This window comes from Leucoraja erinacea, chromosome 2 (assembly GCF_028641065.1).
Source record: "Leucoraja erinacea ecotype New England chromosome 2, Leri_hhj_1, whole genome shotgun sequence".
NCBI lineage: Eukaryota > Metazoa > Chordata > Chondrichthyes > Rajiformes > Rajidae > Leucoraja > Leucoraja erinaceus.
In genome coordinates this window covers 98,588,491-98,602,661 of record NC_073378.1, presented here as the reverse complement: position 1 = coordinate 98,602,661, position 14,171 = coordinate 98,588,491, and the positions used below count along the sequence as shown (strand labels likewise).

General features: G+C 44.3%; 1 protein-coding gene across 2 annotated transcripts in view; it reads right to left on the bottom strand.

Moving 5' to 3' along the window:
• The window catches only part of dgkb (diacylglycerol kinase, beta), a 518,449-nt gene that overhangs the window by 285,107 nt on the left and 219,171 nt on the right, over nucleotides 1–14,171 (bottom strand). For both annotated transcript variants that reach the window (XM_055661892.1, XM_055661899.1), the window contains 2 exons: nucleotides 12,535–12,608; nucleotides 10,089–10,163 (listed from right to left, as the gene is read on the bottom strand). In XM_055661892.1, coding sequence (XP_055517867.1) covers nucleotides 10,089–10,163; nucleotides 12,535–12,608 — 149 coding nt within the window. The remainder of the gene's footprint in view (nucleotides 1–10,088; nucleotides 10,164–12,534; nucleotides 12,609–14,171) is intronic.

The following is a 14,171-nucleotide window of genomic DNA, read 5'->3' as shown; positions in this document are numbered from 1 at the left end:
AAATTTGCCCACTAATCTCCTATGTGGGACCTTATCAAATGCTTTCTGAAAGTCCGGTGCACTACATCCACTGGCTCTCCCTTGTCCATTTTCCTAGTTACATCCTCAAAAAATTCCAGAAGATTAGTTTCGCATGATTTCCCCTTCGTACATCTATGCTGGCTCAGACCGATCCTGTTACTGCTATCCAAATGTGCCGCTATTTCATCTTTTATAATTGACTCCAGCTTCTTCCCCACCACCGATGTCAGGCTAACTGGTCTATAATTCCCTGTTTTCTCTCTCCTGCCTTTCTTATATGTGGGGTAACATTAGCTACCCTCCAATCCACAGGAACTGATCCTGAATCTATAGAACATTGGAAAATTGTCACCAATGCGTCCACGATTTCTAGAGCCACTTTGTTAAGTACCCTGGGATGCAGACCATCATCCAGAGATTTGTGAATCTGTGGAATTCTCTGCCTCAGAAGGCTAATTCGCTGGATGCTTTCAAGAGAGAGTTAGATAGAAATCTTAAAGATAGCGGAGTCAGGGGATATGGAGAGAATATAGGAATGGGGTACTGATTGTGGATGATCAGCCATGATCATATTGAATGGCGGCGCTGGCTCGAAGGGCCAAATGGTCTACTCCTGCACCTATTGTCTATTGTATTCTAGAGCATTAAATGTGCTGAAATGGTGTTCTGTCTCTCCCAAAAGACACAAACACATTTGTCATTTGTCACAAATTGCAACATTTTGGCGAGAAATTTCAATTCATTTAAGAGGCATGCAGCAAGGAAACAGGCCCTTCAGCCCAACGTTCAGCCAACCAAGATGCCCTATCCACCAGCACTTGACCTATAACCCTCCAAACCTTTTCCTATCCATGTATCCAAATGTATTTTAAATATTATTATAGTACCTGCCTCAACTACCTCCTCTGGCAGCTCGTTCCATATACCCACCACCTTCTGTATGAATCAATTGCACATTAGGTTCCTGTTAAATCTTTCCCCTCTTTATGAAGGAATAAAAAGTTATAATCAGAAGGATGACCATGACAGTACTTGGATTGTAGTTGGAACTTACCCGGCTAACTAACACCCTTCAGAGGTGACCTGCCATACTTGCTAATGATCAAGTGAAAGGATAAATAAGAGTCCCTTTTACTTGAGCAAAAAGCTTGCAAACTTCACTTTTCAAAAATATGAAATACAGGTAGATTAAATAGTTTCTGATCATTGTAAACCCACTTTTGAGACATCCTGGTAATAATAACGGTGCAATTTTAAACGACTGGCAAAACCTCGATGGAAACGCGTTCATTACAAGAATCACCTTCATTTCCGCGATGTGTTGTTGCTGCACATTAATTAACATTTATTTCTGTAAAATATTACTGATGCACATATGGGAATGCACCCGTTCATTCGCACTTCTTTTGCCTTGCACTCAAAGTTCACATACAAAGCCAGCAGAATGATCAAGGACAAAGCTGAAAACGCAGACTCTTTCTGATTTCCTCAGTGTTGCAGTATATTTGGCTATGTCACTCGTTGAGAATTAACAGATGCAGCAGGCTAAGAGAAGCTGAAAAGTTATTTTCATTAACAGTTCAGTTCTCTGAGAGTGAGTTTAATTTTTAAATTTCCATTTTTGGTTTGCTGCCATTTGCCTTCCATCTGGATCTTTGTTTTGAACCCAGTTTGTTTGTAATGAATATTAATCTTTTTTCCTAGCTGTTGGTCATTGGTGCAAATCCAACAAAATATCACTTTCTCTGGGAGAAAACGAATGGAAATGTCAGATCGAAATAATAACAGTTCTCTGTGGGAAACCCGATGGAATATTATGAACATTATATACCCAGGCTAAACGATGCCATTGAAATATGCTGCTGAAAAAAACCTGATGCTATTGCTGATTCATTCTTTGGATCTCTGAAAGAAAAAAAAGATGTAGCCTTTCAGAGCATTGAGGACTTTGTTGCCCTTTCCCCAGAACGTGTGGTCAGAGTGGACCAGGATACTGGTCACATGATCTGCCTCTTTGAATCAGCCTTCTTCAATGGGCCTCACTTGGTGACATGACTGTCTTGTCTTATATTCAATGACATGGGAAATGAGGGCCAGCATCCAACATAACTCTGACAGCACCTCATCTGCTTGTCCTGTAACGTTCAGTGATCTTTGGGAAATTGAGGGGTGATGGAGAAAATGTGACAGACAAATTTCCTTTCATTTAATTGATATTTTATATTTGTTGCAGACAAAAGGACTGCGTGTGCCTCACTTTAATAATAATAATAATAATAAATTTTATTTATGGGCGCCTTTCAAGAGTCTCAAGGACACCTTACATAAATTTAGCAAGTAGAGGAAAAACATGTAAGCGGAATGAAATAAATAGTAGAGACATGAATAGTACACAAATTAAAGACAGAATTCAATTCAAAACACAAATGAGGCAATTCAAGCACAGATGAAAAGGGACGGCACGTGGGGCTAGGGATAGGCAGAGGTGAAGAGATGGGTCTTGAGGCGGGACTGGAAGATGGTGAGGGACACGGAATTGCGGATCAGTTGGGGGAGGGAGTTCCAGAGCCTGGGAGCTGCCCTGGAGAAGGCTCTGTCCCCAAAACTGCGGAGCTTGGACTTGTGGATGGAGAGGAGACCGGCTGATGTGGATCTGAGGGACCGTGAGGTTTGGCAGGGGGAGAGGAGGTCAGTGAGATATGGGGGGGCCAGATGGTGGAGGGCTTTGTAGGTGAGGACCAGGATGTTGTAGGTGATCCGGTGGGAGATGGGAAGCCAGTGAAGTTGTTTGAGGACTGGAGTGATGTGATGCCAGGATTTGGTGTGGGTGATGAGTCGGGCGGCTGCGTTCTGGACCAGTTAGAGTTGGTTGATGTAGGTGGAGCTGATGCCAAGGAGAAGTGAGTTGCAGTAGTCCAGTCGGGAGGAGATGAAGGCATGGATGAGTCTTTCAGCAGCGGGAGGTGTGAGAGAGGGTCTGATTTTGGCGATGTTGCGGAGGTGAAAGAAGGAGGTTTTAATGACATGGCAGATGTGAGGCTCAAGGGAGAGGGTGGAATCAAAGATCACGCCAAGGTTGCAGGCCTGGGGAGATGGGGAGACAGTGGTGCCGTCGATGGTGAGAGTGGGGTTATTGATTTTGCTGAGTGTGGATTTGGAGCCTATGAGGAGGAATTCTGTTTTATTGCTGTTGAGTTTGAGGAAGTTATGTTGCATCCAGGTTTTTATAGCTGACAAACAGGAGTTGATATGGGAGAGGGAGGGTTGTGGGGGGATTTGGTGCCGAGGTAGATCTGGGTGTCATCAGCGTAAAAGTGGAAGTCCAGGTTGAAGTGGCGGAGTATCTGACCAAGGGGGAGGATGTAGACGATGAAGAGGAGGGGGCCGAGTACGGAGCCTTGGGGAACGCCTTGAGTGACTGTGGCTGTAGCAGAGGTGTGGTTGTTTGAGAGAGATGAAGTGGGATTAATGTGGATAAATAGGAACGGATCCATGAGTGGTGAACAAAAACGGTCCCCAAGTCAGGTTAGCATCTAAATGGTGGCACGATATCGAAGGGGGAGATGCAGCGGAGAGGATGTTGAGGGAATGGTGTCAGCAGAGGTGAGGAAGTGAAGGTAGGCATGCAGTTTCTGTGCAGGAGGCAGTAAAGAAAGCCACTGGCCTGTTGGCTTTCATAGCCAGAGGATTTGAGGATAGGAGCAGGGAGGTTCTACTGCAGTTGTATAGGGTCTTGGTGAGACCACACCTGGAGTATTGCGTGCAGTTTTGGTCTCCAAATCTGAGGAAGGACATTATTGCCATAGAGGGAGTGCAGAGAAGGTTCACCAGACTGATTCCTGGGATGTCAGGACTGTCTTATGAAGAAAGACTGGATAGACTTGGTTTATACTCTCTAGAATTTAGGAGATTGAGAGGGGATCTCATAGAAACTTACAAAATTCTTAAGGGGTTGGACAAGCTAGATGCAGGAAGATTGTTTCCGATGTTGGGGAAGTCCAGGACAAGGGGTCACAGCTTAAGGATAAGGGGGAAATCCTTTAAAACCGAGAGGAGAGAGGAGAACTTTTTTCACACAGAGAGTGGTGAATCTCTGGAACTCTCTGCCACAGCGGGTAGTTGAGGCCAGTTCATTGGCTATATTTAAGAGGGAGTTAGATGTGGCCCTTATGGCCAAGGGGATCAGAGGGTATGGAGAGAAGGCAGGTACGGGATACTGAGTTGGATGATCAGCCATGATCATATTAAATGGCGGTGCAGGCTCGAAGGGCCGAATGGCAGACTCCTGCACCTAGAGGAGGTTTCTATGAAAGAATAGTAGGAGAGAGAGCTGCAGAGAAAGTGAAGGTAGCACAGAGCAGAAGAGAGAGCAAAGGGAGAGCAAGAGCAGTGCAGAGAGAAATTAAGGAAGCAGGGCAGTAGGAGGGGGGGCAGAATGAGGAGAGAGCAAAGGAGAGCAGAGCAAGCAGGAGATGAGGAAGGTAGGGCGACGTGGGGCTAAGGATAGGCAGAGGTGAAGAGATGGGTCTTGAGAGGGGGAGGAGTGGAGGCACACGAATTGCGGATCAGTTGGGGGAGGGAGTTCCAGAGCCTGGGAGCAGCCCTGGAGAGAGGCTCTGTCCCCAAAACTGCGGAGAGCAGAGCAGAGGAGAGAGAGGAGACTGTGGAGAGAGAGAGACCAGGAGAGTGGAGCAGAGGGACAGGAGAGGTTTGGGGAAGGCAGGGGAGAGGAGGTCAGGAGGGAGAGATGGGGGGCAGCAGGTGGAGGGCTTTGTAGGTGAGGACCAGGATTTTGTAGGAGCAGGTGGGAGATGGGAGAGCAGTGAAGGGAGAAGCAGAGAGCAGGAAGTTGCAGAGGACAGGAGAGAGAGGACAGGAGGGGTGTGGGTGAGAAGAGAGAGGGCGGCTGCGTTCTGAGAGAAGTTGGAGTTGGTTGAGGTAGAGTGAGCAGAAGCCAAGGAGAGCAGAGGGAGTTGCAGTAGTCCAGTCGGGAGGAGATGAAGGCATGGATGAGTCTTTCAGCAGCAGGAGGTGTGAGAGAGGGTCTGATTTTGGCGATGTTGCGGAGGTGAAAGAAGGAGGTTTTAATGACATGGCAGATGTGAGGCTCAAGGGAGGGTGGAATCAAAGATCACGCCAGGGTTGCGGGCCTGGGGAGATGGGGAGACAGTGGTGCCGTCGAGAGTGAGAGTGGGGCCAGATGATTTTGCTGAAGAGGAGGGGAGCCTATGAGGAGGAAGGGGAAAAGATTGCTGTTGAGTTTGAGGAAGCAGAAAGGTCAGAAGCAAGAGAGAGCAGATAGCTGAGAAGCAGGGCAGAGGAGGGAGAAGAGCAGAGAGGAAGAGGAGAGTGGGCAGGAGAGGCAAGTTGTGGGGAAGAGAGCAAGAGCCGAGGTAGATCTGGGTGTCATCGGCGTAACAGGGAAGTCAGGTTTGAAGTGGCGGAGATCTGACCAAGGGGAGGATGTAGAGAGATGAAGATGAGGGGGCCGAGTAAGGAGCCTTGAGGAAGGCGCCTGAGTGACTGTGGCTGTAGCAGAGGTGTGGGAAGTGGAGAGAGATGAAGTGGGAGAGTTGGAAGGTAGGAACGGAGCCAGCTGAGGAGCAGAAGGTTCAATGCCAAGAGTCCCCAAGTCTGGTAAGCAGATGTTAAAGTTCACTGTAGAGTAGGCTGCACTCAGGGAGGGAGGAGGATGAGGATGTTGAGGGAACCAGTGGCAGCAGAGGTGAGGAAGTTGTTGAGGACTTTGAGGAGAGCAGTTTCTGTGCTATGGAGGGGGTGAAAGCCAGATTGTAGGGGTTCAAATAGGTTATACGCAAGGAGGTGGGAATGAAGTTGTGACGCAACGATACGATCCAGGGTTTTTGAAAGAAAGGAGAGGTTTGAGATTGGGCGGTAGTTAATGAGAGAGGAGGGATCAAGACCAGGTTTCATTAAGATAGGTGTGACAGCAGCAGTTTTGAAAGCGGAGGGGACAATTCCTTGGGACAATGAGGAGTTGAAGAGATTAGTGAGGTAGGGGCAGAGAACGGGGAGGCAGGACTTCAGCAGGGAAGTGGGGAGAGGGCCGAGGGAGCTGGTAGTGGGTTTGGAAGAGCTGATGAGTTTGGAGATTTCAGTAGGTGTGACCAGGTCAAACTGGGAGAGGAAGCAGTGTGGAGGAGGGGTAAGGAGGTCAGTGGAGATGTTGAAAGGAGGGGCCTTGGTAGGTGGTGGAGTAGATGCTGGGGAGTTGGGTACAGGGGATAAAGATTGATAGATGGTGCTGATTTTATCAGCGGAAAAGTGGAGGAATGAGTTGCAGAGATCCGGAGTAGAGGTAGGGAGAGTGTTGGCTCGAGGCTTGAGGAGGTTGCCCACTGTGGAGAAGAGGGTTCTGTGGTTAAGGCAGGGGTCGGTGAATATGGAGGAGAGGTAGGCAGATTTTGCAGCAATGAGGGCATCTTTGTAGTCAGTGAGATGGAGTTTGTAAGCTTCAAGGTGGACTGTGAGAGATGATTTCTTTGTGAGTCATTCAAGTCGGCGACCAGTCTGTTTCAGTTTACGAAGTGCAGGTGTGTACCAGGGTGAAGATGTGTTGAAAGTTACGGTTCTTGTTTTGAGGGGGGCCAGAATGTTAAGGGAGGTAGACAAGGTAGAGTTGAGATGGTTTGTGAGATCATCAGGTGAGATATGGGTTGAGTCCAGGGGGAGAGTGGTGGAGAGCAGGTCAGAGAGATGGTGGGGATCGATGGATTTTAGATTACGGAAGGTGATTTCTCAGAGGAAGCGGGGGCGAGGTGTCAGAGAAGGGATGGTGAACTGTATAAGCTTATGATCAGAGAGGGGGAAGAGGCATGGATGGAGGTCGAGTACCGGTTGATTTGTGGAGCAGACCAGGTCAAGGATGTGACCTTTGTCATGGGTGGGAAAGGTGACGTGCTGAGTGAGAGAGAAGTTGTCCAGTAAAAAGGCGAATTCAGATGAGAGCTTGCAGGTGGAGGAGTCGATATGAATATTTATGTCACCAAGTAGCAGCGGACGTGGGGAGAGGTGTGAGTGTGAGGAGTTCAGTGAAGTCAGATAGGAAGGAGGGGTTTGGTTTAGGTGGCCGGTAAATGAGGATGACTGTCATGGAGGAAAGGGCTTTGAAGGCGAGGAATTCAAATGATGCTACTGGGGGGAGGGTGAGTTCAGTGATACGAAAGTTCTGGTTGAAAATAACAGCGAGGCCACCTCCATGGCGGGAGGGGCGGGGTTTGGAGATGTAATTAAATCCAGGTGGGGATGATTGAGGGAGAAGAAGACATTGGGTTGTTGCCAGGTTTTAGTGAGCAGAAGGAAGTCCAGAGTGTTGTCAAGGATTAGTTCATGGAGGGCAAGGGCTTTGTTGTTGAACGACCTGGTGTTGAGGAGGGCAAAGTTGGCATTGTGAGAGGGTGGAGGGATGGGGGCAGGCTGGAGAGATCTGAGATTGTCCCAGTTGACAGTGCGTGTGGTCAGCTGGGATGGGGGGGTGATGCGGTTGAGGGGGGTAGAGCGTGGTAGTGAGCAGATGGATGGAATGGAATGTCCGTGGTTGAAGTAAACAAGCTTGCGTCGAGAGCCTCTGTGGATGAAACGGGGTCGACGTAGAAGTCTAAGCTGTTTAATGACTTGGATGCAGGATGGGATGTGGTTGTTGAAGAGACCAATCAGTTGCAGAGTTGAGTATTTGAGCATGATGAGGAGCCCGAGCAGCTGCAGGAAGCAGCAGAGAGGTTGTCTCTGAGGGTGAGGGTGCAGAGAGGTGTCCAGCAGAGAAGGTGAAGAGGGGTGTCCAGCAGTGAGGGTGCAGAGAGGTGTCCAGCGGTGCAGGTGGAGAGAGTATCCAGCGGTGAGGGAGCAGAGAGGTTGTCCAGCTGTGCAGATGCAGCGAGGTGTCCAGCATTGAGGGAGCAGATAGGTGAGAGGGTGTCCAGCGGTGCGGGTGCCAGCAGTGCAGGTGCAGAGATGTTGTCCAGCGGTGCGGGTGCAGAGATGTTGTCCAGCAGTGCGGGTGCAGAGAGGTTGTCCAGCGGTGCGGGTGCAGAGAGGTTGTCCAGTGGTGCGGGTGCAGAGAGGATCCAGCGTCACTGGTGCAGGGAGGTGTCCACCGTCGATAGTGCACAGGCACAGGCAGGTAACAGACAGGCAGGTAGGTAACAGGTAGGCAACATACAGGTAACAAAAGGGGGGGGGGGGGGGGAAACGGCGGGCGGAGAAGCGGCGAACAATCAACGCCAGCGTCCTCTCCGTGCAGCGTGCAGGTTTCTAGCGGTTCTAGCAGCTAGCAATATAGGCAAACTAAAACTATAGACAAACTATAACTTATCATAAAATTGAAGCTGGAGACGGTACCATGTGACACCAACTTTTCTCTAGTTTCCATCTCACTTCCATTTGTGAATTGTGTATTTCCCAGGTATATTCTCAGTGAAGCTGTGAGCAACAATAATTGACCCAGTCCAAAGTTGTGCAGATGAATTCAAAGTTTCTACCCCCACAGTCTCAACTCCATTGACTTTCCCTACTCATTCACGACGAGGTTGTATGCATGTAGTCCTGACGTTTTGGATGATTCCTTTATTGAGCTTCAAACTCATCGCATATCCATTGCTAAGGAAGCCAGTTTCAGTTTCTCCCCATGGAAGCCTCCTATCCAAACCATATTTTGTTCCCTCAATTCTTCTCGCTTGACTCCAATGGTTCACCTTGTACAGAAATTTGAGCTTATTCTACAAACTTTATTCACACCCAACTCCAGGTTGCCCCATCAATGTTTTCATCTGTTGACTGCTTCTCTTGTAATACATTGATTTCAGAAGGATTTTTACAATCCCTTCCACAGCATCACCTCTAACTTGGCAAGATCTTCCAACTTTGCATGTCAGCACTCTGTTGCATTCTTCTGCCACCAAACTTCCTCAACTTCATGCTCTCCTCTATTTCATTGGCTTGAGCTATCCTATTGGAATGACTAAAATATCCTCCTTTTTCTCTCACTATTAAGAAAAATATCCTGAAAACAGTTCAAATCTTCAATTGCCACTACTGTTTTAATGCTACTTATGGTCTGCACCTAGTCTAAAACTGTGAAACACATATGTTTAACATTACATTAATGCCCAATGTAAACACTCTTTTTATGAACATCTTTTTATTCTTTACTGGACTCTGATGGACAACTTATTAAAACTACATCTCTTTTTTTTAAATGAAAGAAGGTTCAGAAAAAAAGTACAATTGTTCACTATACTTTTGTTTATGTTTTACAGGAAAGAGCCTCTATGGTTGAATAGAAAGCCAGACGTTTAAGATATTATACTGTTGTTTGTGAATTAGGAAACAGATGTGTCTGGTAATCTAGCCTCAGGCTGATTGCAATCTTGTAATGTTTCTGTAAGGTTAAGATTTATCAGCTTGTACATCCCACCCTGCTGGGAACACAGGGTATCATAACAAGCTGCACAGCGCATAATTCATACAAGAACCTTCTTCACTATTTGTCTTCAACATTAATGAAACTTGTCAACTCCCAAGATAACAAAAGTTTCTATGCAGATTTAAGAGACTTCATTGTGTCTCAGTCACACAAAAGGAGATTTTCATGATCTTATTAAACACCGATGCATCAATAAAAATATATTGTGTCTTAATTAGTTTGAGGTGATACCCGTGAAATTGTTTTTATATACCTTATAATAATTGCAGCAGAATTTTACAGGTTGCAATTTCTGATTAGATCTCAGTCATTAAAGAATGCAATGTGGGTCATGGTGCTAATAAGTGGATATCTCTCTGAATAATTTTGTTCTCTTTGTAAAAATATTACACTATATTTGGTAATTGAGCTACAAAAATAAGATTAAATAACAAAGCACAAATTATTTTCTATGGATTATGTTAGTGTTTAGTGTGAGATTGGAAAATGATATCCATTTACTTTTAGAAACAACTCACATCCCTTTTGTTTAACATATATATTAATAAAAATACAATGTTGGTAATCTTTTGGATTTTCAACCTGTACATGATACTTTCAATTACTGCTTTGCTGTTGTACTTACCCTGGCATTGGGCCACTACTACCAAGACTGTAAACCTGGCGTGGATTCAGAAGGAACTGGAATTTTCTGAAGATTCTGTGAAAAGAATATAAATAAACTTCCATTAGTTTAAAATAAACAGATCCATCCAGCAATCTGTTTTATGTTGGAGTTTCATGTCAGCTATCTAAAAAAAGTTTATTTGATAAAGCATAACGGACTCTTTACAGACAATGTAATGCCTGTGAATTCATCATTTAATAATAATGAAGAAGTGATCTGTATTGTTACTGTAATCATTTTAATTTTAATGATGATTTATAATGAAGGTCTTTTCCAGAAGGGTGCTTGGGTCAAGCTTGTACTGGTGTCACACCTAATTAATGTCCCCAGGTAGTGCTTTTACAGAAATGTGAGTTGAAACAGTGCATAAGTCACAGGGGAGGATAAATAGAGGCACTTGCAGGGGATATTAACTAGACATGACACTTGTACCAGGTCATGTTTTCTATTCTTTATTTTCACTCCACAATTAGCCAGTGACAATTTTAATTCAGTATTTCATAGGAATGCAATGGAATTAAAGGGGCCAATTTTATAAATTTACCTTGTGACGTTTATCTTGTTAGATTTATTTTTCAAAAATAAGACACAGTTCAATATTATGGCAATCAAGCAGTGTCTGTCAAGGCAGAGGAATGATTCCTATAATGTTATTTTATGTTTGCTGGGGATGGATAAGACTTTAAAAATAAACTGACGACATCAAAGTGCAGTTAGTATCAGATATTATTTTTCTCAACAAAACTGTAATTTTAAACTTTGAAAGACAACGGACATCTCACTTCTCAAATGCATTTTAAAAGCATCAAAAGTTTTGCTGTTTTACAGATAGTTGTTAGGGATAAGATGTTAATTATTACCCTATGGAATAAGCAGGAAATGGAGGAAGTTTTATTAAAAACTGCATTAATTACACAAGCGTCGTGTGGTCATTGTAATTTCAGGAAAAGCTGCAGGAGACATTACTTCGACCAAACACGGTAACAATGATCAGAAATTTCCTTGGCTTGTGATATTGTGTCAGATGGTGCTCCACTTTGCTGGCACAGTCAACATTTGTGGAAGATCAGAGAACGATATCTCAAGAGTATGGGAGCAGACGGGACCTAACACTATCAGGCACATCACCGGCACTAATTCCCCTCTTTAACACTGAAAGTTAGGGCATCTCCTGCTTTGCAGTGCTACATGTAGGTTGCTAGACCCCTCCCATTCACTTGCTGGATATCACACTCTTCAGTCTATTGTGCACTTTGACAAATTTGGCTAAGTACTTGTACAAATATTTTTGGAGGGTTTTGAAGGTGCAATGTATTTATCTGCCTTGAAAGACCACTTCAGTCTTGTAGACATCACCATGCAGCTACTAAGTTCATAAGTTCTAGGAGCAGAATTAGACCATTCGGTCCATCAAGTCTACTCTGGCATTCAATCATAGCTGATCTATCTTTCTCTCTCAACCCCATTATCTTGCCTTCACCTGACAACCTGACATAGTTACTAATCAAGAATATGTCAATCTCTGCTTTAAAAACATACATTGAATTGGCCTCCACAGATTCCACAGATTCACTACCCTCCAACTAAAGACATTCCTCCTCATCTCCTTTCTAAAGATGTGTCCTTTTATTCTGCGGCTATGGCCTCTGGTCCTAGTGGAATCACTCTAGTGGAAACATTCACTCTATCCAGGCCTTTCACTATTCGATAAGTTCCAATGAGGTCCTCCGTCATCCTTCTAAAATGTGATTAATCGTTGCCACGGAAAAGTTTGTAGCCTTTTTGTAGGAAGCAAATATTTCAGCAAATATTTGTTTTAGAGAACCCCTATTTAGTGCCAATCATCACTGGGCAGGGCTTCATTAACATATTACTTATCTCATGGTATTTTAAGAAGAGTTTGAATTCCATTGGTGCAACACTTAACAGACCAGTAAAAGCTGAAAGACCCCACCGACTGTGCCTGTAAAACTCTCCCCTTCCTCCTTATACGATCTCCCCCCTTCACTAGTGACAATTGCCTTTTAGGAAGCATAAATTGATTGAGCTCATGGTTTGACATTTTGGAGTCTCTAAAGTCACAGATACCCAATTCATCCAGGTTTCTGGCGTTCCATCACCTGTGTCCCAACTTGGATATAAAATACACCCAGGTAATATCAGATAAATAACATTAATTCCCATTGCCATTTTTGACAAAACCAGATGATGCCTTCTGATTGAGTTGGATACTGACTAATCTGTATTTACATTAAAATATGTAGCACAATAATAAAGTTATAATTACACGGGCTGATCACTGGTCCTCTGCGTTTAGAATTTCTGTTTAATTTCTCAGCAAGCACAACATTCTGCCATATTTCCTTTTTCCACAAATCACTGAAATACAAAATCAGAGGCTCACCTTTCTCCTTGTTTCCCACCACTTTTGGGATTGACAAAAACCAGAAGCGGGTGTGTGCCTGGAACTGGTGTAACCTGCAAAAAGATATCCAAATGATTCAATGCCAACCATCGCAATGCAGGGCTTCATTTAAGCATATTATTTATCTCATTTTATTTTAAGAAGCGTTTGGATTCCATTGGTGCAACACTTAACAGACCAGTAAAAGCTCAAAGACCCCACCGACTGTTCCCGTAAATCTCTCCCCTTCCTCCTTGTATGGTATATGACCTCCTCCTCCAGATGGAAACAATAGCCCACATGGGAATTTGGTTAGGAGTGCGTTGTGCAGTTCTGATTGTCCACTCCAGGAAAGATATGGAAGCTTTGGAGAGGGTGCAGAAGAGGTTTACCAAATGGCTTACCAGAGGGTATTAGCTATGAAGGAGAAGATAGACAAACTTGGTTTGTTATCTCTGAAGCAGAGTCTGAGGGGAGGCCTCAGTTCCAATCCCCCTGCACTTCACTACATCCCTGGGGCACCAGAGTCAGCTGCCTCTCACTGTTTCATGGCAAATTACGTGCTGGCCCCAAAGTTCCCACGGCTGCCCATTGATTATTCCTTCAGCACCAACAGTTAAAATCAACTCTATTAATTTAGTGGGAACATTAATAAGAGGCTGAACATGATGCCTGATTTCCATTTGCTATAATTTTTACAATGACTGCTACAAATTTGTAAGTAGTTAAACATTTTACATCACATTCAAATATCATATGTTTTATGTTTTCATCTAGCATAGAAAGCCATTCAGCTACAGGGTTTATGTCAGCTCTCAGAGCAATACCATTCTCTCACTTATTTCCTGTGACACATTCTATGTCACTTGCCCATCAACTATAGCCTGATTTTGTTGCCATCCACTTCAGAGGCAATTTATAGTAGTCAGTTAACCTACCAACAGGCACATCATTGGGATGTGGGAGGAAGTCTGTGCACCCTGGGAAACGCATAAAGTCACATAGACCGCAGCAGAGACCAGGATCGAATCCGAGTCACTGGATCCATGGAGCATCAGCTCTACCAGCTGTGCCACTGTGCTGAAGAAAATAAATCAATGCATAATAGTCCAAAAAATATAAGAAACACATCCAATACCCCTAACTTCCAGTGAAGAAAGATATTAGATCCACCTTTTGCATACACCTTATATCTTGGGACAGAAGATAACTGACCTCCTTATAAATTGTTTTGAAAGTATTTATTTTCATCAGATTTTCCAAGGATTTAACTTTTACAGTTAATTAAATAGTGCATTTAATTGAAAGCAAATCTACGATCATTAAGTCCCTTTATCATAATTGTTACTGTGGCATTTGGCACCACACTTTTATTTAATGTTAACACCAACATATCCCTAAAAACAAATGCCATGAATCAGTCAGTGCATCTTAGAAAACTCCCATGAACTTCGGAAACATTAAACCCCAAATTTCAAAGCAATGCCCTACATTTTCTTACCACTCCAGTACGAAATAGTCACAAACTTCCCTTGAGTATTTGTCATATTTTTCTTTCCATGATCACATTGCTGTCCTTTTCAGAGCATTAACTATGTGCCATTGGAGCACAGAATGACAGAGATGAAGTACCTAAC